At 54.1% G+C, this 24,174-nt stretch overlaps 1 protein-coding gene and 1 long non-coding RNA gene across 3 annotated transcripts in view; one reads left to right on the top strand and one right to left on the bottom strand.

Moving 5' to 3' along the window:
* The window catches only part of CCDC12 (coiled-coil domain containing 12), a 56,422-nt gene that overhangs the window by 10,587 nt on the left and 21,661 nt on the right, over window positions 1-24,174 (top strand). Inside the window, exons 1-2 of one of the 2 annotated variants that reach the window (XM_030306204.1) lie at window positions 9,625-10,208; window positions 22,111-22,178. In XM_030306204.1, coding sequence (XP_030162064.1) covers window positions 10,065-10,208; window positions 22,111-22,178 — 212 coding nt within the window. In that variant the 5' untranslated portion in view covers window positions 9,625-10,064. Of the gene's footprint in view, window positions 1-9,624; window positions 10,209-22,110; window positions 22,179-24,174 lie in introns of those variants that run through there. The other variant, XM_030306212.1, reaches the window with a different exon arrangement.
* On the bottom strand, window positions 9,617-12,601 carry LOC115507756. The gene is made up of 2 exons (XR_003966786.1): window positions 12,511-12,601; window positions 9,617-11,977 (listed from the first exon to the last, which is right to left on the bottom strand). It is a non-coding gene; the product is annotated as an uncharacterized LOC115507756 (long non-coding RNA).

Below are 24,174 nucleotides of genomic sequence, written 5' to 3'. Positions count from 1 at the left end.
CCCACGAGCCTTTTATAAGTTGGATGTGTGTCCTTTCTCACCCACCCTGTCAAAGTGAGGAAGTCTGGGTGTCACTGCTGGGTGACAGTAGGTAGAGCTGGTGTTTCTAAGGGAAGCGAAGAGGACCCCGGCTTTCCTCAGCCTAGCTCTCCTTCCTCGAAGTGGAATTCACGTTTAGTGCAAAGTGTTAGATTAACACAAGTAGATTTGCAGAGCCACGGCCAAGATGGTGTGTGTGTTCCCCATTCTTCCTGAGGACCAGCCTTCTCTTCCCCAGCTCTGCTCAGACCCTGAGATCTTGGAACCAGTGACAGAGAGAACCTTGTGGGTGGGAAGTTTGGGACTCTCAACACAGACACCTGTTGATGAGCCAGTGTTGCAACTTTGGATGGAGTCATCCCTTCAGAGGGCCTTAACTTGTCATGTGTGAAATGAAGGTGTCAGTCAGATCAGTCTGAGGTTTTCAAACCTACCTGTGTGTCAGGATCACCTGGGGAGACAAGGTGCATTCTTTTCTTTGGCTCCACCCCAAATCTCCTGTTGAGATCTTGGTATGGAGCCTAGAAATCATGCAGTTTTAAAGATCCCCAGATGATTCTTTTTTTTTTTTTTTTTTTTTTTTACACAAATCTTTGATCACTTCCTTGACATTCTCCCATGACAAAAGGAAGGAGAACACCTCCTTTCCCTGGGGCATTAGTTGCACATCCTCATGGCAGGAACTCTGCAGTCAGCCATCAAACAGGTATTTATGGAGGACTGGCTGTGTGCCAGGCCTGGGGATCCAGATTGTGAAAAAGACTGCTTTTCTTCCTCAAGGGGCTTCTCTAGGAGGGGTGGGAGACAGTATACGTGTGAACAGGGAAGATAGTGTCAGGAACCTGTGAGTGGCGGGGCGTGTGTGTGTGTGTGTGTGTGTGTGTGTGTGTGTGTGTGTGTGTAAGGAGGGGCTGTGTGTAAGACAGGAAGACACGAAGACCCCTCCGAGGGGGAGATTGGAGATGGTGGTGGTTGCAGGGGAGGGATGGGATGCCAGGATCTAGGGGAGAACATTCTAAACTGAGCAGAGAACTAGCTTGCCTGTTTGAGGGGCAGAAAGAACCCCTGCGTGGCAGGCATCCAGTGAAGGGTTGGGGAGGTAGGGCAGGAACTCGAGTAGAGAGGCCCTGGCAGGCTGGGGCCACAGGGGCTGGGCTCTAGGGGCAGTGGGGAGCCATTGGAGACCTGAGGGCTGGGCCCTGTCCTGACTGTGTGGAGGCAGGAGGCTGCTGCATTGGGCGAGCCGTGAGGGTCACAGGACATCCTGGCAGGTGGGCTGGGCTGGCTGGGGGGATGGTGGCACCTGTACCTGAGGTGAGAGGTACAGGGAGAGTGGTTTTGAAGGGGAATCAGGAGTGTGGTGTGGCTACATCGGGCCTATTAGCCATCTAGGTGGAGAGAGCCTGTCAAGCGGGCATCGGGACTGCAGAGAGATGCCTGTGTGGATAGGATCTGGAGCCCTGGGGCTAGAGGAGGTCCCCTAGGTGCCGGTTTAGCCAGCAGAGACGAGGGCTGGGGGAACAGGCATGTCAGAGGCACTAGCAGAGGAAACTTGGATGGGGGTCAGGGGGGCTGAGAGAAGCCAGGTGAGGACCAGAATGGGTTTGGACCCGACAAGGTGATGGGCAAGCGATTTTGGTCCGGCTGTTTCCGGGAAGTGCGTGCAGGAGGGGAAGGTGCCAGGGGGGTCCTGGTCACAGCCTCGCTGTGGGTTAGGCCTGTCCTCTGCTTTGAGGCCACGCCAGCCTTCACCTGTGAGACTCCCTGATCTCCCAGGAGAGACAGCACCAGGCTGAGGCAGTGCTCCTGTGGCCTTGCTCTCTGGGCTGGCCCGCTGTTGTGGTGTGGGCAGCCTCCCCCACCCCTTCCCCTGCAGGTGGGCAGGCCCTGAGGGCTGCTCCCAGGGGAGCTGAATGCTGTTCCGGAGTCAGCTCCCTGCACCGGGGGTTGTTGGAACAATTGCTTTTTGCCGCCGTGCTCTGCCAACCCTGAGATCAATGGAGAGATAAATCTCTTCATGTTCCCGAGCTTTGTGAGTCTTTGGCCAGAAGTCGCCATGGTAACCCCTGCCTCCCGGGATGAAGATGAAGTGAGATGGTGTGTGCGGATGTGTCCTTTCTGCTACACTTGTATTTTACCCCTAGTGAGGACCCCTTTATTTTACAGATGTGACAGCAGAGACCGAGACAGGGCCCACACCCTGATCCTCTGACCTTGGTCACCTCCCAGGGAGCCCTCCTGGCCAAGTCCCGTGGTGCTCTGCCCGTGGCGTGGAACTGGTGCCTGCTTCCCCTGGGAGCCGAGCAGGGAGGGCCCTGCAGTGGCTGCCTCAAAGCGGAGGAGACCTTCCCGCAAACTGGTCTCATATTCTGGGGAGACACTACTGGCCTGGGCTAGGGGTGAGCCTCTAAGTGTCCCTCAGAGAGAGGGCAGGGCTTCTCCAGGTAGATGCATGCTGTTCTGGATCCTTCGCTGTTTAGCTCACCTGTCACCCGAGGCAGCCTCATGAAGCAGCCCTGGGCAGGAGGCCGTAGGATGAGGTCCCTCTTTCTTGCTATGCGACTGACACGTTGTTGGGGCCTCAGCTTTCCCTTTGAGTGACTCCTGTGGCGTGACAAGATGTAACCAGGTGTTTGCAAGGCCTACAAATGGGGGACAGAGGGTTGAAAAGCAAAGGAATCTTGAAATTCAAGCTGGTTTTTCATTTTTCCATTAGCTTTTTCCAAAAGAATTTTTGTGACCTTGGTGGTGAATCCCTCAGTTGTTGTTGCCTGTTTCCTAGAGCCAGGAGGGCAGAAGGGCGTGTGCTTCCCTCCAGGTAGCCGTCCTCTGGGTGTGCTTCGGGGACCTGAGGTACTCCTCTCTTTGGGGACTGACTTCTTACTGTCCTCTCTTTCGATTTTAGTAATGTGTTTTTTTTTATATATGGGCTTAACTTCTATTTTTGACAACTCTGTAGTGGCATTAAAAAAAATTCTCTTTTAATTGAAGTGTACTGTACATAGAGAAAAGGAGACAAATCAGCCCAGTGATTTTTTTTTTTTTTTCACACCACACGAGCACATTATGTAATCAGTCACTCAGATCAAGAAACATGGCAGCCTCCCAGAATTCCCCTCCTGCTCCCTGCCCGGGTGCTTGCGCCCCAAGATTAATCGTTTGGGACTTTTAACACCGTTGGTTGGCTTTTCTTTCGAACTTTATACAAAGGGAGTCATAAAGTACATAGTCTTTTGGGGTCTGACTTCTTTCATTCATTGTTGTGTCTGAGCCATTGGGTGTGGTGTCAGTTCATTCTTACCGCTGTGCAGTATTCCATTATTCGAATGTACCCCATGGGATCTGTCCTCTAGGTTTTGAGGCTGGAGCCATAATGGACTGTGCTGTTAGTCCCGGTCTTGTGAATGTCTTGGTGGACTTGTGTACATATGTCTGCTGGGTATGTATATGCCTAGGAGTAGAAGTGCTTGGTCATGGCTAGATACTGCCAGGCAGCTTTCCCAGTGGCTACACCATTTCACACTCCCACCAGCAGTGTCTGAGCATTCCTCTCTGACACTCCCAGCGGCTAGTCTTTTTCATGTGAACCATGCTGGTGGGGATGTAGTGGTATCCCTTTACGGCTTAAATTCGCAAATACAGTTGAGCATCTTTTCATATGTTTAAGTGAGTGCCTGTTCAAGCCTTTTGCCTTTTCCCCTTTTTTATTGGGTTGCCTGATACTGTTTCCTGTTAATTTCTAGTTCTTCATTCGTGTTCTGAGTAAGTCCTTTGTTCTGTAGATGTATTGCATTTTCTCCTCCTCTAGGCCTTGACTTTTCATGCTTTTTTTTTAAGTTTATTTATTTATTTTGAGAGAGAGAGAAAGACAGAGCATGTGCACATGTACAAGTGTGTGAGAGCAAGCACACAAGCGGAGGAGGGACAGAGAGAGTGGGAGAGAGAGAATCCCAAGCAGGCTCCGTGCCTAGTGCAGAGCTCAGAGCCTGATGGGGCTCAATCTCAGGGCCGTGAGATCACGACCTGAGCCAAAACCAAGAGTCGGATGCCTAACCGACTGAGCCACCAGGTGCCCTGACTTTTCATCCTTTTAATTGATTTCTTTGGTGAACGGAAGACGTTCTTTATTTTTATGTAGTCCAATTCATCAAAAAATTTTTTTCTGAATACGTTCTTTGGCCTGCTTAAGGAAATGCAGTAGTTGTATACTCCTAGGTCATGATGATGTTCCCTTATGCTATATTCTAGAAGTTTTATTGTCTTACCTTTCACGTTTAGAGTTAAAAAAAATTTTTTTTAATGTTTATTTATTTTTGAGAGAGAGAGAGACAGAGTGTGAGCCAGGGAGGGGCAGAGAGAGACGGAGACACAGAATCCGAAGCAGGCTCCAGGCTCCGAGCTGTCAGCACAGAGCCCAATGCGGGGCTCGAACCCACGAACCGTGAGATCATGACCTGAGCCGAAGTCGGACGCTTAACCGACTGACTGTCCAGGCACCCCTCACCTTTAGATTTCCAGTCCATTTGGAATTTCTTTGTTTTTGAATGGTGTGAGGTAGGAGTCAGGATTTTTTTTCCCCCAGCGTGGATATCAGTGACTCAGCACTATTCGTTATTTGGCATTTGTTTTTCAGAAAGAAGACTATTTTCTTGTGAATGGTTGGCACAGCATCCTTGATGATACTGCTAACCTCACGCAACATCTCGATAATAATTGTGGTGATTATAATAGTAGCAGTAGCTAGTAGTAGTGGCTTTTTTTTGGCATGTTAGTCCCAGTTTCTGCCAGCTCCTCAGTAGACGGGTAGCTCCTTGTAGGCGGCGACCACTCCTAAACTTACTTAACATCTCCCAGTGGCGCCCCCCCCCCCCCCCCCCCAAGGAATGGCCCCTTACTGAGTGCTCTGTGTCCCATGACTCTGAGCTCCCTGGGCTTTGTGCATCAAAAGAGGACTGGCTGGACTTGCAGGGTGGGCAGGGACCCGCCAAGCCAGTTCCTCAAGAGCTGCTTGGCACTGCCATCCATGCCCCGGACCAACTGAGCAGGGGTGTTCTGAAAAGAAATAGGAGTTGCCTCAAACAGTTGCTTCTAGGTCACTTGTTTCAGGCTTGGGCTGCGTGCTTTAAATTGGCCGCCTAGGTGGCTCAGTCAGCTGAGTGTCCGACTTCAGCTCAGGTCACGATCTCACGGTTCATGGGTTTGAGCCTCGCATCGGGCTCTGTGTTGACAGCTTGCGCACAGCCTGGAGCCTGGTTCAGATTCTGTGTCTCCTTGTCCCTCCGCCCCCCTCATACTGTCAAAAGTAAAAAAATGTTAAAAAAAAAAAAAAGGTAAAAAAAGACACAAAACAAAACATTTGGCCCCTGTGGACGTTTGGGCCAGGATGTGGTCGATCTGTAGTGCTAAGTATTATAATTCTGATTTGAAATGCAATTCATGTTCTTGTTTAGGGGGAAGATGTGGCCTGTGTTTCATGTTGGGATAGTGAGGAACACTTCCCCAACCCACACCCACACACTTCCCCACATGCCCCCCGAGATTCCCAAGCCACCCCCAGTGCATGTATGCATACACATATATAGTATACCTGCCCACCCTCCAGTCCCCACACCCCCACTCCCTCTATACCCCCAGCTCCAACCCACACCTACACACAACCCGTATCTCCCCAGACTACACACATACAACTCCCCCATACTCACAAGCCGCCCCCCCCTCCCCGCACACACACTCTTCCCTCAACACTCCCCTGCTCCGCACACGCTCAGCAGCTGGGAGGGGCTTGTCATTTCTAAGCGGCTGTAGAGGTTCAGGAGACCCCACTGCAGCGCTTGATGTGGCTTGGATGTGTCTAGCCCTGCTTCCTTCAGGGCCCTTCCCTTAACCCTTGGTGGCCTGGCTTCTCCCCAGTTTTGTTTAGGAGGGAAGCAATGGCTTGTACTCTTGAAAGAATTCCAAGAGGAAAAACGGTCACTGTGGTAACGATGCCCCGTGGGGAGTAAAAATCCACACTCGAGGGCTGTTTTCATTCAGGCTTCTAAAGAGCTGCTCTGTCTGGAGAAAGTGTGAGTGGCTGGAGCAGAAGACATTTGTCCTTTCAAGGACAGCCCCTCCCTCCTGCCTCCACACTGTGTTCTGGGCCTGGTACCACCAGATTTTTTTTTTTTTTAATGTTTATTTACTTTTGAGAGAGAGAGAGAGAGCGAGCTCAAGCAGGCAAAGGGTAGAGAGAGGGATACACAGAATCTCAGTCAGGCTCCAGGCTCTGAGCTGTCAGCACAGAGCCTGATGTGGGGCTCAAACTCATGAACTGTGAGATCATGACCTGAGCTGAAGTCGGACGCTTAACCGACTGAGCCACCCAGGCGCCCCAAGATTTCTTGCGGGGGGGGGGGGGGGCAGGGAGGGAGGGGGGGAGCGGGTAATTGAATCCTAAAGAAAATGCACCTGTGTTTGCTACCTGGGTGAGGAAGCCATCAGATGAGAGAACTTTCCCTGCTCTGGGTCCGGGGGTCCAGGAGCCCAGAACTGTTCAGGAGTGGGAGTGTGCACTGGGCCCTCTGGGGCAAGGAGTAGGTCACTGAGCCCTTTGAGCCCTCCTTGTGCACCCGGCCAGCATCACTCTTCTTGTTGAGTGCCTGCTATGTGCCAGGCCCTGTGTAGGGCTTGGGGACCGAGGTCAGCAAGGGCAGACTGGGGACCCCATGGAGAGACTGGACCCATGTCCCACCAATATAATAATAATAATAATAATAATAATAATAATAATATAAGAAATTATAGGGGCGCTTGGGTGGCTCAGTCGGTTAAGCAGCCGACTTCGGCTCAGGTCATGATCTCACGGTCCGTGAGTTCGAGCCCCGCCTCGGGCTCTGTGCTGACAGCTCAGAGCCTGGAGCCTGTTTCAGATTCTGTGTCTCCCTGTCTCTGATCCTCCCCCATTCATGCTCTGTCTCAAAAATAAATAAACGTTAAAAAAAAAAACTAAAAAAGAAAAGAAATTATAAGACAACACAGTGCTATACACTGGGGAGGGGTGTCCCAGAGCCACGAGAGTCCTGGAGGGAGGGCTGGGAGCACTTGTACTCCATAAACGGTGCGCTGTGCCGAGGAGAGAGCTTCTGAACCCGCTGTGAATGTGCTGACCCCACTTGATCTCCTTGGTTAGCTTATGGGGCTGTCCCCATTTGGGCTCTTTGTCCCAGGCTGTGTAGCTCTCCAACTGGAGTGAGACCTGGCCGAGGCGCTGAGAGAACATCTGAGAAGGGATCGAGCGCAGGGCATGGAGGATGACAGCTATGGGGAGGCATGGAAGAAGAGGAGGGGTGGGGCAGCGGTGGCAGGTGTGGAGGTGGTCCAAATTTGGGAAGACCCTGTGTGGAAACCTCCTGCCTCCCCCGGTTCCCTGCACACTGTGGCTGGTCTCTTCTGGCTTGGACTCACATTCTCTGCGTGCACGTAGGGTCTGCCCTTCTGAACTGGTCAGCCCAAGGGCAAGAGCTTGGTCGCCCACTGGGTGATGCTGGCGGCCGCTCTGGGTGACCCGAGGGAAGGAAAGAGGCATGCGTGCGGGGATCTGTTCTGTGACCCTTTTCGGCAGTGGGGTGAGGGGAGTGGACATCGCTGGGCAGGGGGGTGGGATGTCGTGGGCCTCACGCTTTGAGGGCACAGGCCTTGTGCTGGGGCTCCACCGTCATCACCATGGTTGGCGCCTCCTCACTGAGGACCTACTCCATACGGGCCACGGCACAGGGCTCCTCACACCGTGTCGACTCTCGTTATCAGCTCTCCGCAGCTGAGGAAGGTGCAGCCCCGCAAAGCTAGTGATCGCCCAAGTTCACGGCAAGCCGGTCAGCTCCCAGCTGCTTCCTCGTGTGCTTCTGCCTTCTCAGCCCCTCAGCCCAGCACATGGCTTAAAAAAGTACTCTTGGCTTCTCGAGGAAATATGTATAGGTGAGGATTAAAAGACCTCCTTTAAGCAGTATTTCCACCCACAAATAAATGTGCCAGTTCTGACTTATAGTTTAAATTTGGTTTCAATTAGGATTTTATCACTTCTGAATCACACCAGAGAGAAGACAGCTGCCTTACCTTTACTTCTCCCCAGACTGTGACACTTGGAGAAGCAGCTGATCAGAGGTTAAAATAGCTTCTAGTCGCCCAGAAGCCTCAGCTCACTTTGTCGCTCTGTAAAGTGCTGACTTGCCTGGGAATTGACGTGCAAAGAATTTGCTTTTCCAACCTGTTCGTGTTGGGGCTGTGTACCTTGCACGCTCAGCTCCCTGTTGGGATGGAGGGATGGGGAGGCGGACCCCAGGCCAGCTGAGTGCCTTGCCTGCGTCAGGCGTTGGCCTTTGTGATGGACTTGGCTGGGGGGAGGGGGTGCTGGGGCCAAGTACACAGAACACCCGACATCCTGCGCCCGGCTTCTCCATTTGCAAAGTGGGCGTCAGAACCTTTATGCTGCTTACCTCCCAAGGTCTCCCCGTGGATACAATGAGCTGTGGGACCTAAGACAATTTTGAGCCCTGAAAGTCCTGCACATACTTTACTGTTAGGTTATTGCTATAAAGGGTCACGTGTAGCCCGGGTACTTAGTTGCAAGCAACAGAAATCTATTTTGTTTGTTTAAAAAACAAGAGCCAGTCTTGGAGGTATGCAGGCAAAAAGAAGCCCAGCAGTTCTCGCGAAAAGTGGCTCCCCTACCTGCCTACCTGCCTCTGTACTAGACTCAGCCGCGGGCTCGGCTGCGGCCCTGCAGTCCTGTTGCAGCTGCTGCCAAAGGGAAGTCTGTGCTGCTGCCCCCTGCCCCCTTCCTAGCTCGGAAAGTGAGTGTAGGGCGCTCTCAGCCTCTGTACTGTGCAGCTGGCTCTGTTTTGCCCAGGCTTAGGTAGAGCCTTCCCACGTAAGGCAGGGGCACAGGCACTGGGCGGCCCGTAGAGTGACCTGGGAACTCAGGGTCCATTCTCCTTCCTCCATGGCTGCAGGCAACCTGATGGCGTAGACAGCCCGGTCAGCTTGAAGTCAGGAGACTGTGGTCCAGGCCTAGCTCTTGTCCTTCTCGTCCTGCACGTTTCACCTGGACCTCCTGCTGCCCTCAGGATGTTTATGTTGTATGAGAGCTTTGTCTGTACTGCTCCTCATCCTGCCTGCTCTGTCCAGCGCCCACCCTGGTCACTGCAGCTTGGGGCGGCCTCCTACCGCTCACTTCCTCTCCTCGGTCAGCCTCTCTAAGAGGAGGGATGGGGTCTGACTCGGAGGCTCTTCCGGTGGACCATGTGGCAGAAGTGTGACCCGGGAGTGGGCAGGCTCTGGGAGCATTCAGACTTCCAGGTCTTACCGGGAAGATTGTGACTTGGTAGGTTCTATTTATAACAGGTTCCGTGGGCCACTGGATCTGGTTCATCCTGTACCTGATGTTATCTGAGGCCTTTGCAGCCCTAACAGTTTGTGGTTTTCTTTCTTTTCTCATTTGGTAAGAATGGACATGGTCACACTTCTCTGGCTGTTATGCAGAACACACACCCAAGCCTTATTTTGAAAGTTTTGGAAGCATGATGCAATCAGAAAACCTCAGTTTTAGTGCTGACCTATCTTTTATTTGCTGTGAACCATTGAGTAAGTCCTTTAGTTGTTCCAAACCTCGCTGCATGGAGGGGGTGACCATACCTGATCCCAGGGAAGTTGTGGGGCCAGAGGCCCTATGTGCGTGTGAGAGGGAGACGTGGATAGCTGTGTGGGCAGTGCACTGTGCAGGTGGAACGGGCTGCCCCTCCACACAGACTCCCAGGCAGCTCCCCTCTGCCACCCTGGGGATGAGAAAGTGGCTCTCTTGACCCATATCCGACTCGGTTTTCAGTGGCTTCACCCGGTGACCCTCGCCCTTTCCTTTCTGGTCCTTTCTTTGTGCTCTTTATAAATCACACTCTGTAGTCACGTTGTTGCTACCTGCTGCCTGTCCTCTGGCTTTTCCTGGCTTCTCAGTCCCCGCGGGCTAATGTCTGTAGCCCCTGGGGCAAGCCTCCATGCTGGCGCCTCCTTCCCGCAGCCCCAGTGCACCTTGGATGTCTCCCTCCTCTCCACAGAGACGGGGCTCAGGCTTAGCACACCTGCTCCTTCCAGTTCCCCTCATGCCCCTGCCCTCCACGGACAGCTCACGCTTCTTGCAGGTGAGTTCAGGTTTCATCTTGTCAGCTGTTAGTCACCCAGGAAGTCACAGCGCTCACGCCATGTGATGACTATCCATTCACCTGTCTCCTTCCCCTTTCATCTGCCCCCGTCCGCCTGAGGGCAGCAGTCATGTCTTCCTCACCTTTCTGTTCACAGAGGACAAGGCTCAGAGACACTCTGAAAATAGTTGAATGAAGAAATGAGGCCACTGGACAGGCACGTGGATTTGGGAGTTGGCCGGGCTGAGACTTTTCTCAGGGAGAAGCAGAGTTGCCTTTACTTAAGAGTCTGTAGTCTGTGGCCATACCTGCCGGATGAACTGCACTGTGTGCGAAGTCTATCCAAGACCACACAGTTTCCAAAGTCGGTTGTTCAGGCGTGGACTGGGGCGCTTGGACGCCCGCCCACGCAGAAAAGTAGCGGCGCATCCCGGTTGATCACACGCTTTGAGTAAAGCCAGTGGTGTCATGTGGATAGCAGGAACCCTGATGTGGTCTTGTTGGTGGCTGTCAGGGAACGCTTGGGGGGACCCAGCACGGGTGTGAACAGGCACAGGGGCCTGGTGGGGAGGGGGAGGTAGAAGAGTAATTTTCAGGGTCACTTACTGGGGTTTTCAGGCCCTTGCTTGCCGTTTCCCTTGGATTCAAGGATGGTGAACACGTGATAGGTGGGCTCCCTCTTCCCTCGGGGGCTCAGGCTGAGAATCCTGTCCACCATCCAGGGTTCATCTGCCGAGGGGAAGCCTGTTTGCTCTGTAGTCGGACAGATCTGGTGAGGGTCAGGTGCCAGCTGTACGGCCTCAGGACCGGAGATTCTGGGTGGCTGTTCCATCCCCCCGATACAGCCAGCTGGGCTCCCGTTGCAGTGCTGTGTGACTCTGCTGTCCACTGTGAAGCACGGGACGGGGGTTCTGGGCCAGCCTCCCAGTGCCACACGAGGCCGTCTCATACCGGGGCTGGGGGTTTCTCAGCTTCGCAGACCTTCTTGTTTGCCTTGTGATTCGCTTGCTCTTGCTCCAGCCGTGGACTTTACCACGGTGAGGAAGTCCTGGTGGTTGCGAGTTCTGCTTTGTGGCAGAGGACGCGTTTTCCCTCCCAAAAACGGGAAATGGTGAGGCCGGGTGAGAGGGTGGGGAGGTAACCTCACCGCTCACCATCAGTTGGTTTCTTAACTGAAATTTTTGTCATGAGCTGGGCAGCTGTCTGGCCTCATTGGAGGGTGCTCGTCCTCCAGCGCAGCTGCTGGTTTGGCTGCTGGGCCCAGTCCTGGGCTGCAGAGGGACGCCAGTGTGCGTCTGCCCTCCTCTTCCCGTGGCATGCTGGTTCTTTGGGTTTTGTGTGTTTTTAAGCTTGACAGAGGTCACTAAACGTTGACGAGGCTGCATTGGGCCTGAAGGCCAGCCTTGGTTTCCTGATTTCCCGTTGAGCCGGGTAAAGGTCAGGAGAGTCTGTGTAGGGTGTGAGGACAGTCCAGACAGTGAGCTACACACAGCTGGGTTCCTCTAGCTGTTTTAGATCATTTTGTTATTAAATCACTTTGACGACGGAATGAAAGGAAATGGAAAAAACATTACCCACAGTCGTGCTGTGTGAGCCCGTGAAGTCTCAGGCCACCGCCTGTGTCTTGTTGCCATGGTTTGGCTCACGGCTGTGTGTGTGGGCTCTGTGCCTCTCACGGTCCTGTGTGTTCTGTTTCATGGTGCCGTTCCCGTGACCGCGTGGCCTAGCCATGCCAGCAGGTTGGACTCCCCTTGTAGCTCCAGTCCTCCCTGTTAGGAGAAACCTAGCTGTGAGCACCTCTCCGCGCATTGCTCTTTTCTCTCCTTGTGGTGCTTTTCTGGAACTGAAGTTCCTGGCTCAGAAATGGTCCCGTCTGGGTCACATCTCTCTGAAACTACACCAGGAAGAGACGGGAGCAGTGTGATGCTGATGCAGACGTGCTGTTATACACCCATGAGACCCCGTGTGTGTGTGTGTGTGTGAGGTGGGGGCGGCCGTGTGGCCAGTGCAGAGGGCTGGGTTCTATGGGGAGCAGCCTAGGCTTGAGGCCCACCCTCCCCTTTGGACCCTGGGACCTGAGCTGTGTGACTCCGGGTGGGCCCTAGACTCGCATTTTTCTAATCTGTGAAAGCAAGCAAGCAGCCCTGACCTTATTAGACTTTTATGACGACTACTCAAGTAATGATTATTTCAGTTAATTGAATCATCGGTTGCCTGGCGTGCTGTCATGACCTCTATTATTGTAGGAAATACAGTAGAGCAGGGATGAGGAGCAGTCGGGTCCCGCCCTCCCGGAGCTCACCTTCCACTGGGAAGTCTTCTCATTTGATGGACCTGGTTAGATATGATCCTTCCCACACTCCTAGGAAGTGGGCACGGTTGAGATTTTTGCCCTCGATCTACAGGGGAGAAGCAGAGGTGCAGGTGATTGTCGGAGGGGAGTGTAGCTGAGTGGTGAACACGCAGATGTGTGTGGTGGGAAGAACCGCATGTGTGGCAGCAGGGAACTGGGCTTCTGGCTGTGTCCCCAAAGCAGTGGGAAGAGTAGGGGTCTGACGTGCACAGACCTGAGTTAGGTGCCACCCAGCCTCAGTCTTTGCGTCCATGAGACAAACCTACTGACCCCTGATGCCTGGAAGTTGTGGGAGGAGAACCTTGTGTATAGGGGAGGAATTAGCATGTGTGTCCTACCTCCTCTGGCTTGCTCATTCACTCTTTTGCTGTTAGTCCCGCTGCCGTAATGTGCTAGGTGCTGGGGAAAAGAGACGGAGAGGCCTCTCAGAGCGCCCCCTTTAGGGGGGAAAGACAGATGATAAAAATCGCATGCTGGCAAATCCTGGTAAAATCCAGTGTCTGGGGTACTTATCAGTGGAGGGCCTGCCTGGGGAAGAAAGCCCTTCTGCTGAACAGGGGTGTGACCTGCGGCCCACACAGCAGGGGACGTGCCGAAGCCCACCTGCCGTCTGCCAGCTGCCCTGCAGTTGGGTGGTATGTGCAGAGCGATGGCTTCTGTGGGGAAGCCTTCCGCGGGTGGTGCCTGTCCTTCCAGCCTGGGGCCCTTGTCACTCATCCCCGAGGGGATCAGATGGGTCATTCTTAACTTGAGCTTCAATTTTAAAAATGACATGTTTGTCACCTACAGAAACTTGGCAAAAAAATAAAGAAGCGATATTAGAAAAGGATGATGCCTTCCATTCACCCATCACTACGTTTGAAAAGGTTAGAGGTAGATCAGTTTCTCTGCGGGTTGGACTGACAGTAACTGGTCTCTTGTTTCCCAGCCTGGATCTGGGCCCTGGGTACCTGTTAAGTCTGTTTTGGTTCCCAGAACTCAACTGGCTATCCACTTTCTTGGGGGTTTTTTGGTGTGTGTGGGGTACAGTCAGAGCAAGGGGTGGAGGGGATGAAAACAGGGAACGGCTAGCTGGTTCCCCAGGGGGGTGCAGACACGATGGACATGACGGCGGGACTCGGGGGACACCCCTGGATGCCAGGCCTGGCACGTAGGTCCTGCACCAGAAGGCGGACCCAGGTTACTTTCTTTAATCCTTGACATCACTGCTGGAGTAGCGCCGGCCCTGCTTTAACAGGGGAGGAATTGGAGAGGTCCTGAGTTTGCCGCGCTTCCCGCCATCGCTAAGCTGTGGAGCTGTGGTTTGCCTGCGCCTGCCGGTCTAGCCCTGCTGCCTGGGCTTCCTCGTCCCATAGGGCCCTCCCCTCTGGCGGCCCAGAGGCACTGGCCCTGGCTGGCCGTGTGTGAAGGAAAGGGGGCGCCTGGTCTTTGCCCTGCCCTCAGCAGGACCTTTCAAGGGCTTCTTTCCTGCTGGGGACACGGGGCCCATGGGGGTCGTCCCAAGCCGCTGCACCTCACAGTGCTACTTGTTCCCTCTGCTGCCCTTTCCCCTTGCCCCCACTCCTTAAGGTGCAGGACAGGGGGTACTTCCTTTGGAGAGCCTCCCCGGATACCTCAAATGCCACCCAGAGAACTCTGTGTGCCTCCCCACCAGCACCATGCTGTTGACGCCTTCCCTTTCCTCCTCTGGGTCACTACCCCCTCGAGACTCTGAAGAGCTATGGGTTGTTACTCCAGAAGAATGAGCCTTTTCACACCTGGCCTGTGTGTGTGTCTGATCGCTGAGTTCTGGGATCCTGTCCGTGGACCCAGGCTAAGAGTTCCCACCCTGGTCCCTGAACACTAGGGGCCTCCTTGTTCTTTCTCCTCCTCTGGACCTAATGTGGCGTACCTAGCACGAGGGAGCCAGTCAATATTTGTTAACAACTAATAATCTGCTGGACGGGGCATCTGCTGCCTCCTTTGAATGCAGCCGGTTTCCCACTTGCACCTGCGACAAGAATAGGACCAGGCTTGGCATGGGGCCAGTTCCCTCCACTCCTCTGGGGTGGGGCCATGTAATAGGGCATCGATGGTGGGGCCAACCCTGCCTCTGCTGAGGACGCCTGGACAGGCTCTGGACCCTTGGCCCGCGTCCACACCGGCCTTCGTCAGACTGCAGGCATCAGCCTAACCCTCATCTGCCTGAGAGCCACTGCTCCCTTCTCTTAGTCCCCTCACCATGGCTATCTTCTGTGTCACAGGCGCCTTCTCCCCATGAGGCTCAGTCACAGCCTGGAGCCAGTCGTCTGTCTGACCTCGCCCTGTCCCCCAGAGCGCTCAGGCACCCCCGTGTTCCGTTTCAGCACCACTGCCCTGGTTCCGGCTCTTATCTGCGGCCCTTATCTCCAGTTTATTACTGTGCCCCCCTCTCTTTGTTCTCGCCGCTCACAAGCTTTTAGGGAGTGCCTGCACCCCCGGGAGAGCAGTGGCTCTCTGTTCCTGGACGCTGTGAGTCTGATTCTTGGTGAAGCACTGAACGCAGAATCAAAAGATCTGTCCCCCGGCACAGATTGTCACCCGTCTTCTGATGTCTTCATGAAGCAGACACTGTCATGCTTCTTGTCTACTCTCAGGATTGATGAAAGTGAAAGCTTATCATGACCTCTGCAGATGCAGGCAGTCTGGGCCTCTAGCCCTGTGGTTTCTCTGTGGCCCTGCCCTTCCTGCCCTGGCACGGTCCTCCCTGCCCTTCAGGTCTGCTGCCTCATCCCTGCGAGCGGCCGGCTCTTCTCCTTCCTCCCTGGCTCCTCCACTCCTGTGACAGTGCCATGATGTCAGTGTGGTAGTCTTTGTTTTCCTAGAATAGGAAACTAAGGCCAGACAGGTCAAATAACTTGTCCAGGGTCACACAGCAGGGCGAATACGGAGCTGGGTTTTGCCAGGCAGGGTTCGGCCCAGAGCCCTTGCGCTCTACCTACAGCAGTTAAGACAAGTGCCTGCCCTCAAGGGAGTGTCCACCTGCTGGACAGAGTGGGCATAGCAGGCCAGGTAGTCCCAGACCAGAGTGCCGCCCTGCGGGGATCACTGCCTGCCCAGGAGACTCAGAACCTCCCTCCCCACCCTTTCCCCAGTCCTTGGGCAGTAGAGGACTGTGCAGTTTCTGTGCCCCAGTGTGGTGGCATTCAGCCCGGGGCTTATCACTGCATATTCAGGGTGAGTCAGACCCTGGGTGACTGCCCTACCCCGTGAGTGCCCTTGGAGCACAGCGCCTGCTGCAGCCGCACCCCACAGGAAGTCTCTCCACCTGACATGCGGCTGCCCTGGTTCTGAGGATGGGCAACAGGGTGAAATTGTGAAACCTGCCAGCTTTGCCCCCAGCCAGTCCCTTCCTGTCTGTCCCCCCTCCGCCCCTTTCTGTGCCTACCTCTCCTTGATTTTTCCCCGCCCTGGGCCCAAATCAACTGGAGAGGCTCAAGCTGGGGTCACTTTCACTTCTTCTTAGGGGACTGGGTTTGGGGCCTTGTTCTCTCTTGATTGTTGAACAGAAGGGCCGTTTCCATGAACAGCTCAGCAGGCACACCCAGAGCTAGTGAGGCATCTGGGTACTGGAAAGGGTTTCTGTACCTGTGAGTTCCTGTCGGGTCTCTAGCTGCTTCAGTAACGGGCTGGTGGTAGGGGGAACCTAGATCAGAGGTTGAAGTGTCTGTTAACACTTTCCTGCTTCCCTCTTCCTCTTCTGGAAGGAAGAACCCTGGGCAGCATCTCCTCTTAGGATGAGGGAGGAGCTTGCTCCTTGCCTCAGCAAAAGAGCTCCTGCTTCAGCAGGCTGCCCTGATGGCAGTTCCCACCCTTGTGTGATCGTAACCAGCACAGATGCACAACAGCCGCAGGCCAGGACAGGTCTAGGCTGGGAGTGGACCATCTCACCTGGTTTCTGGTCTCCCCATCTTCTCCCATAACTCCCCTTCTAGGCTGCCACAGTGCCCTTTGAGAGTTGGGCTAAGCCTGTCCGCAGCCCTGGAGGATTGCCTCATCAGCCCCCTCTGCTCCTGACCTCGCCCAATCCTGGCTGAGCCAGCCACGTGGGACGGCCCCACAGGCCTGGACAGTGCCCTGGCTCTCCCCTCATGGCTTTGCCGAGCACTTACCATTCCAGCTTGGTAGCTGCTTGGTAACTCTCCTTCTACTGGACATTTAGAATTGAGTTTAAGGGTTACCTCCTTCTCTGACAACACCTATCCCTTGCCAGTTCCCCAAGCATACAAAACATTTAATAAAGTCTTCCTTACCACCCACTCATGACACAGAGTTACCTTTTTCTTTCTGTTCCTTTGTGTGGATTTGAGGTCCTTGAGGACAGCGCTCTTGTTTCCTTTATGTTTGTGACCAGGGGCAGACCGAGCGCACACACAGGGGACCGGAGTCACAAGGGGAGAGGGAGGGCAGCAGCAGGAGACAGCAGCTTTTCTCCCACCCCACCCCCCAGCCCTCTACATTTTTGCGGGCTGATTGAGTTTCTAATAGGATTCAGGCAAATAGGGATTGATGCGCACCCCCTACCCCCTGCAGGGATACTCAGCTAATGAGGGCTTCTTCCAGGAGGGCACTGAAGAACAAACACATTGTTAAAACACCAAGTCTGGAATGCCCCAGAATTGATAAACCTCCAGCTGATCTGATATTTTATTATTTTTGTTAAGTAAGCTCTATGCCCAACGTGGGGCTTGAACTCATGACCCTGAGATCAAGACTTGCATGCTGTACTGACTGAGCCAGTCAGGCACCCCTCCAGCTAGTCTAATAAAGAAAGAGAAGAGACACAGGTTGTCAGTGTCCATGGATTATCATTATGGATCCCACAGACATTGAAAGGATAATAAGAGTATTATAAGCAGTTTTATGCCAGTAAATTCAGTAACTTAGGTGAAATGGATATCCCTTGAAAGATACAAATTAATGAGACTGACACAGGAAGAAATAAAATCTGTAGAACCCCATATCTAAAACCTCACAAAGAAAACTTTGGGCCAAGATGGCTTCACCAAAGTCTTATTGTAGACTTAAGGAAGAAATGATACCAGTCTTGCACAACCCTCATTTTATTTGTAAAAATGTTGGTTTTGGCAAAAGGATGTCTAACAGTGTGAAACCACTCAATCAGGCCCTGTTTGGGGCAGGGCTATTTTTGAGAGCCCCTTAAGTGTTGCTTTCGAGGCCCCTTCCTCCTGCAGGCTCTGGGACAAGTGAGGGCAGCAGGGTCAAGGCCTAGGTGTGGAAACTGGGCTGGGGTCAGAAATGGGGGGTATTTCCAGGAACAGGCAAGTGGACTGCAGGGAGGATCCTAGTCCAAGACATGGCTTTCCTGCCCTCCTCCACCAGTGTTTCTAAGAGTTTGGCTCTTCTGGAATTGGTGGAGAGAGTAATTAAATAGGCAAACATTTGATGAAGGTTGTCTCCTCCAGGCCAGGAGGAGCTCCAGGAAATGCCCCCACACTTGAGGAAGACGTGAAGGACTTGAGGGACTGGATATGAATAGCGAGGAACCCAGGACTGTGTCCTGGGCCTGGGGTCAGACCCTGATGTGCTCTAGGCCCAGAGGAGCCACAGGCTTATTGCCTGTGGACCTCAGAAGGCTGCCTGCAGGAGGTGGCCTTTGGGTTGGCCTCCAGAATTGGTCAGAGGGTGGGTTTTCTTCAGGGTTATGAGAATGGGCATGTCAGGATTTGAGACAGAGAGTCTAGCATCAGGGTATTCTGGAATGGGCTGCAGGGCGAGTGTTGGGGCCTTGTGAGACTGCATCTTGAGAATGGCAGTTGTCCCGAGGGTCTGGGGAGCCAACGAGAGCTTTGAGCAGAGGAGCAGGAGATCTGACCAGCATCTTGGGCATGGATGGTAAGGTGGGGAGAGTCTTTGGGGAGGTGGAAGAGGAAGAGGAGAGAAGTGCAGCAGGGAGCTGCATCCTCCAGAGCAGAGGGGCAGAGGGGCAGCTGGCTGGCTGGCCCACAAGGGAGGCAGGGATGATTGTGGGCTGGGTTGTGGTGGGGACCTATGGAGGTAGCTTGGGAGAGGGGAAGGAACCGAGAACAGAACAGGGACTGGGAAGGAGAAAGAAGGGAGATTTGGGGAAGAGTGTGTGGGGGGAGGGGTTAAGTGGTGAGTCAGATTTAATGGTCTCCGGGTGGGCGAGTGTCTCCAGATTCCCTGGGATGCTGTGCCCCTTGAGCCCTGCCTGCACTCGCAGGGTGTACTTCAAGCTGGCTGTGGCCAGTCTGAGTGCGCGTGGCCGGATCCAAGCCATGTCTGAACCAGGTCTGAACTATGGCGGGGGTGGGGAGGTGGGGGGGAGGCACGGGAGAGGTAGCTGGATCAGCGCTGTTTTTAGAAACTGAATGCCACTCTTGACACACTATCTCTCATCTGCTTGGCGAACACAGGGTGGGGGTCAGGACCTGGATCCAGACCTGCAGCCACCACTGTCAGGCGCTATGGCCTTGGTCAAGTCTTTTCCCTTTTCCCTGATGGCCATTCACCAGACTCCTTGTGGATTGCATGGAGGACCTGGAAGACAGCCCCAGGAGGACCTTTGAGTCTCTGAGGCTGGCGGGGTGGGGGGGTGGGGGGGCGGCGGCGTGAGGCTGGTGTGCACCTCCTGCTGCCATCCCAGGTCACACATCCCTGCTGTGACCGAGGCCAGGATGGTCCAAAAGCTGTTCTGCTACTCATGACACTCACTGTCTTATCTGAATCGCTGTTGAGTGGGAAGACTGGAGCACACCTCGTCCTTGTGTTTATGTGGCCTGTGTATTTGTCAGCCTGCTCCTGCCCCACACGCATATCTTTATTGTTCTGGAGCACCTGCCCTTCCCACAGCAGCCCAGGCTGGGGTCATCCTTAACCTCACACTGTGCGCAGAGGTGATGACACAGCCCGCCCACCAGACTGCCCGGCATTTTTTAAAATGTCACCTAGGTAGTTGGGTGTTTTCTCATTTGTTAATGAATAACTGGCCTGCGCCAAGGCACTTGAGTGTCTCTGGGACTCCAGGACAGCGGTGGCTGTGGTAGCTGCTGAGAAGGGGCATGGTGTTTGCACAGGACTGGTTCCCAAAGGCTGTTCCTTAGTCCTCACCCTCCTCTGCGAGGTAGTCCAGGTTAACTGAGCCCTGTGGAAAAGAAGCCTTTCTGTGGGGTCGCCCACCAGCCCACTTTGGGGAAAGCTGAGCCTTTTCTGCCCTTGCACCTCTGTCCTTCATCACCAAGGGGAGGCAGGCACTGATGGCCGTCAGGGTGTCTGCTAGCTGCCAGTTGGGAAGGAGCTTTTGTTTGACTGTCCAGGCTTATGGCTTGAATAATCCACTGGCATTTTGTCGGGGGGGAGGTGCATGTGTCTGTTGGGCCTTTGTGCAGGGTCCTCCCCAGGCCCCAGCAGCCCTGGAGGCCCCGAGAACTTTAGCTTGTTTCTTATTTAAGGATTTGTATTCTGGGGGCACCTGCATGGCTCAGTCTGTTGAGCATTCAACTTCAGCTCAGGTCATGATCTCACAACTTGTGATTTTGAGCCCCATGTCGGGTTCTGTGCTGACAGCTCAGAACATGGAGCCTGCTTCGGATTCTGTGTCTCCCTCTCTCTCTGCCCCCCCTCTGCTCACACTCTGTCTCTGTCTCTCTCAAGTATAAATAAACATTAAAAAAAAAAAAAAAAAAGAACTTGTACTCTGTTCTCTCTTCCCTCTTTCCCATCACCAAACGAATGCCTCTCTGCCCCAGGGCTTACTTGTCCAGTGCGATTGCCAGACTCTCAGGAAAGGTCCTGCCAGCAGCTCCCCCAGCCTCTCCTTGGGCTCCTAGTGCCTTAGGACACTGGTCAGAGCCCTCTGTGATTGACCCCACCTGCCTTGACAATCTTACCAGCATTCACCTTCACCATGACTGCTATTGCAACCACCTAGGTGTTCATCTGACCACACCCGCCTTGGCTCAAGCTGTGCTCCCCTCCAGGAATGCCTTTCCTACTTCTGTAACACCCAAATTCTGCCCATCCATCCCCTCCCCACCCCACAAAACCATGCTGACCGCTCTCCTGTTGCTGCTGTCACTCGTTCCCTGCTGCCTCCTGCCTCGTCCCCAAGAGACTAAGCTGCCCTGGGTTGAAAGAGCAAAAGATTATCTTGATCACATCACCTAAGGTTTTCTTTGAGCCAAAAGCCTCTAGGCTGGTTTTGGTGGTCTCCTTTCCCCGTAAGTGGGAGGCCAAGGAACAGTGGGGTCTGGTTTTTCTGAGTCTCCACGATGATCACTGTTAGGAAGTGACTCATAAAATAAATGCCACTCCTGGGGAGGCAATCATCAGCGGCATAAACAGACTTCTAGGAGAGCTAGTACACCAGCTACTTCACCTGTAATTTATGTCAGTTCTAGCTTTTTTTTTTTTTTTTAAAGCTTATTTTTTTTAGTAATCTCTACACTCAACATGGGGCTTGAACTCACAACCCTGAGATCAAGAATCTCATGCTCCTTTGACGAAGCCTGACAGATGCTTCCACCCCACCCCCACCCCCCTACCCCACCTCCACCCCCGCCACCAGCTCTTTCTTATGTCATAGCCAGCTCCCTGTGGCACCTTACTGATGTCTTCTCGGAACACTGCCCCAGCGAGATGGTCGAAGGCACGTTGCTGCCAGAAATGAAGTACACAGTGACACCCTCTGGAGGGTCAGCCCTGGCAGGCAGGGAGACCCTGGAGTCTCTCAGGACATGCACTGAGAGCAGAGAGCATGGTCATGCATTTGAGCACAGACCGCTGCACACACCGTGGATGGCTGTCTGTCCCCAGTCTGATCTAACGGAGTAAGGGAGAAGGTCCAGGAAGACTTGCTTCCACAGGTGGACGCGGCATGGTGGTATCCGTTGTTGTGGCCCCTGGTGGATCTGGAGAACAAGTATGCTATGTCAAGTGTGACATGAACATGACTTCTTTAGACTCGCAAAGAGATGGGGGGCAGGAGAAAGACAAAAACGATTCAGAATTTTTCCTATAGAAACTTCAAATTAGTTCCCCTTCCCTCCATCCCCTGAATACATTGCGGGAGTCATATTGCAAGCCCAGTTCTAGTTTGAGCTGTGGTTCCTCCTTAATGTAAGCAAATAGGTGTTTCTGGAGAAGGGGAGTCCGGCCTGGAAGGGGAGTCCGGAGGCCTGAGCTTTTGCCCCACCCTCGTTGCTGGTCACTACTCTTCCCAGCTCAGCAGGGGACTCCCTCCAGACCCAGGAAGTGGGCCTCTGACACCGGCCAGCTTCATTACTCACCATGAAAACCTTCTAGCTCCTCCTGGTGTTCTCTGAGGGCCACTGGGGGTCTGGCCTGGGCTTACCGGTGGTTAAGTTTGGCAGGGTGGGGAGGGGGCTTGGGAGGGTAGAAGGCTGGCGGGGGAGAGGGAGGCTCCAGTGTTGTGCCCCACTTGGGGGCTGCAACACCAGGCTGCTCCTGGCCAGGGAGTCCTGTTTTTCGCCAGGTGCCTGGGCATCAAGGATTGCATGTGACCAAGTGGTTTTCTCCCTTCCTTTGCAGGACAAGGAAGATGGGGAGCCCAAGACCAAGCAGCTCAGAGAAGGGGAAGAGGAAGGCGAGAAGCACAGGTGAGGCCCGTGTGCCGCGCTCTGCCCTGTGTGCTCCAGTGACACCTGCCGGTTTCTGTGTCTTCTCACCTCTCTTCACAGTCTTTACCCCGTGCCTTCCTCCCCGCCCCGGGCTGCCTGCTCAGAGCTGAAAATGTCGCCCTTCTCCCCAGTCGGAGCCTGAGCCTGCTCTGTACCCTTTCCCCTGCTGGCCCACTGGCTCGTACTCAGCCACCGGCAGTTTCTTCCCGACCCTCCTTATGGTTTATCACTCTTCCCGTCAAACCGCTTTCGTGGCGTGATTCTTCGGCACCTGCAGAATCAGGCCCAGACCCTGCCTGGTGTGTAAGCTCTGTCCAGGCCACCAGCCTGGTCCAACCTAGTCCCCCCGTAACCTCTCTGGCCCTTCAGCATCTCCTGACGGCATCCTCTCTCAGCCTGGATTCCTCCTCATCTCCGTTTTCCTTTCATCTCTGCCTTTGACCTGTCGGTCTTCATGTGGAGCTCAGCTCAGAGGCCTCCACTTCTTCATCCCTGTCTGTGCTCCCCCACCCCTCTCGGGTCATAGAGGGCATTCCTCTTTGCAAATCCTGTCTTCTGGCTGAGTCAACTGTAGTTTCCCTGAACCTGGCACTCTCCCCTGTGGTTGCGGGCACATGGTCTGCCTCCAGTCTCGAGGGCTGGCACCTCCACACGACCTGGGTGCTGCTTTGCATCAGAAATACCCGGGAGCCACTTGCAGAGCTAGCGTGTGGGGCAGGCAGGAGCTCTGTGTTTGGTCTTCATGAGCTGGGGAGAACCTTCATGTCTGCCCAGCGCTTCCCATACCAGCGTTGAGTCTCGTGCCCTCCCTCCCATACCCAGCACCAAGCTGGGGCCATAAGGGTAGCTGGGGGGCTGTGCTTAGGATCACACTTGGTTTCCGAATGGACAGGTCACCTTGATGTCCTCTGTCCCAAGCAGGCACAGGGCTTGATGGCACTGGCTCACTTGGGGGAGTGGATCTTGAGGTCCTCAGAAAACTTACCTGGGCAGACTGTGCTTTGCGGGTTTATAGCAGGAGCGGGGGACCCTACCCGGAGGAGGGAGCAGGCCTTCCTGATGCCACAGCCTTGTGTTGTCTTTACCAGTGTGAGTGGGAACTCAGGAGGAGCAGACCCCTCATCTGGAGCTGATCTCAAATGAGGTAGGGCTTTCCAGGTCCACAGAGGGGTGTGTGTGTGCGTGTGCGCGTGTGCATGCACGTGTGAGTGTGGCTTCACAGTTTACCCAGTGGGTTCACACTGTCCTCACAGCAGCCCTGTGGGGTCCTTGCCACCTCCCTTATTATCAGAGATGGTAACAGCTCTGTGCTGAGAGGCTGGTGGTGCCAGTTGGTGGTGCTGGGACCCTCGCCACCCCAGTGGGCTCTGTGCTTTCTTATTGGGCCCACCCTCCCCCCCCCATCACCTCAGGGAGCCTGGCTGGTGACAGAGACAAAGGCCAGGTGGTTGCTCTTTTGTCAGGTGACTCCACTTGTGTGGTTTGGGGGTGCATACCTGCACAGTTTCCCCTGTTCTGTGGTAACTGCTGGGGGAACCTTTGGTTTTCTTCTGGTTTGTTCTTAGGTTCTCAGTCACTGACTAGAGCGTTGAGTCCTGGGCTCTCTTGGCTCTGCTGGAAGGTCCCTGCTTTCATCCCCCGTCCTCCTTGATGAGAAAGAGAAGGGTCATTGGTTAGCAGGTGGGTGGGTCATAGAGTAGAAGACTTGACTGTTGAACTGTGCGATTGAATCTCAAACATGGTGTTGATAGAGGAAAAAGCAGGCTTCAGAACTGAGAACAGACAGGGTAGGAACGTGTATATCAAATTTAGAAGCCCCCACAGCGATAGAGGTGTTACTCGCTCGACAAGGCCTGACTCGGCTGGTTGTCTGATTGGCACAGGGCATCCTTCCTGGCCTGGGAGGCAGCAGTGGACGAAACAGGCCCTGCCCTCAGGGGGCTGGCATTCTCTAGAGGGAGACAGACTTCACAGA

Source organism: Lynx canadensis, chromosome A2 (genome assembly GCF_007474595.2).
Source record: "Lynx canadensis isolate LIC74 chromosome A2, mLynCan4.pri.v2, whole genome shotgun sequence".
In the NCBI taxonomy this organism is placed as follows: Eukaryota; Metazoa; Chordata; class Mammalia; order Carnivora; family Felidae; genus Lynx; species Lynx canadensis.
This window is presented reverse-complemented; position numbering and strand designations above follow the sequence as displayed.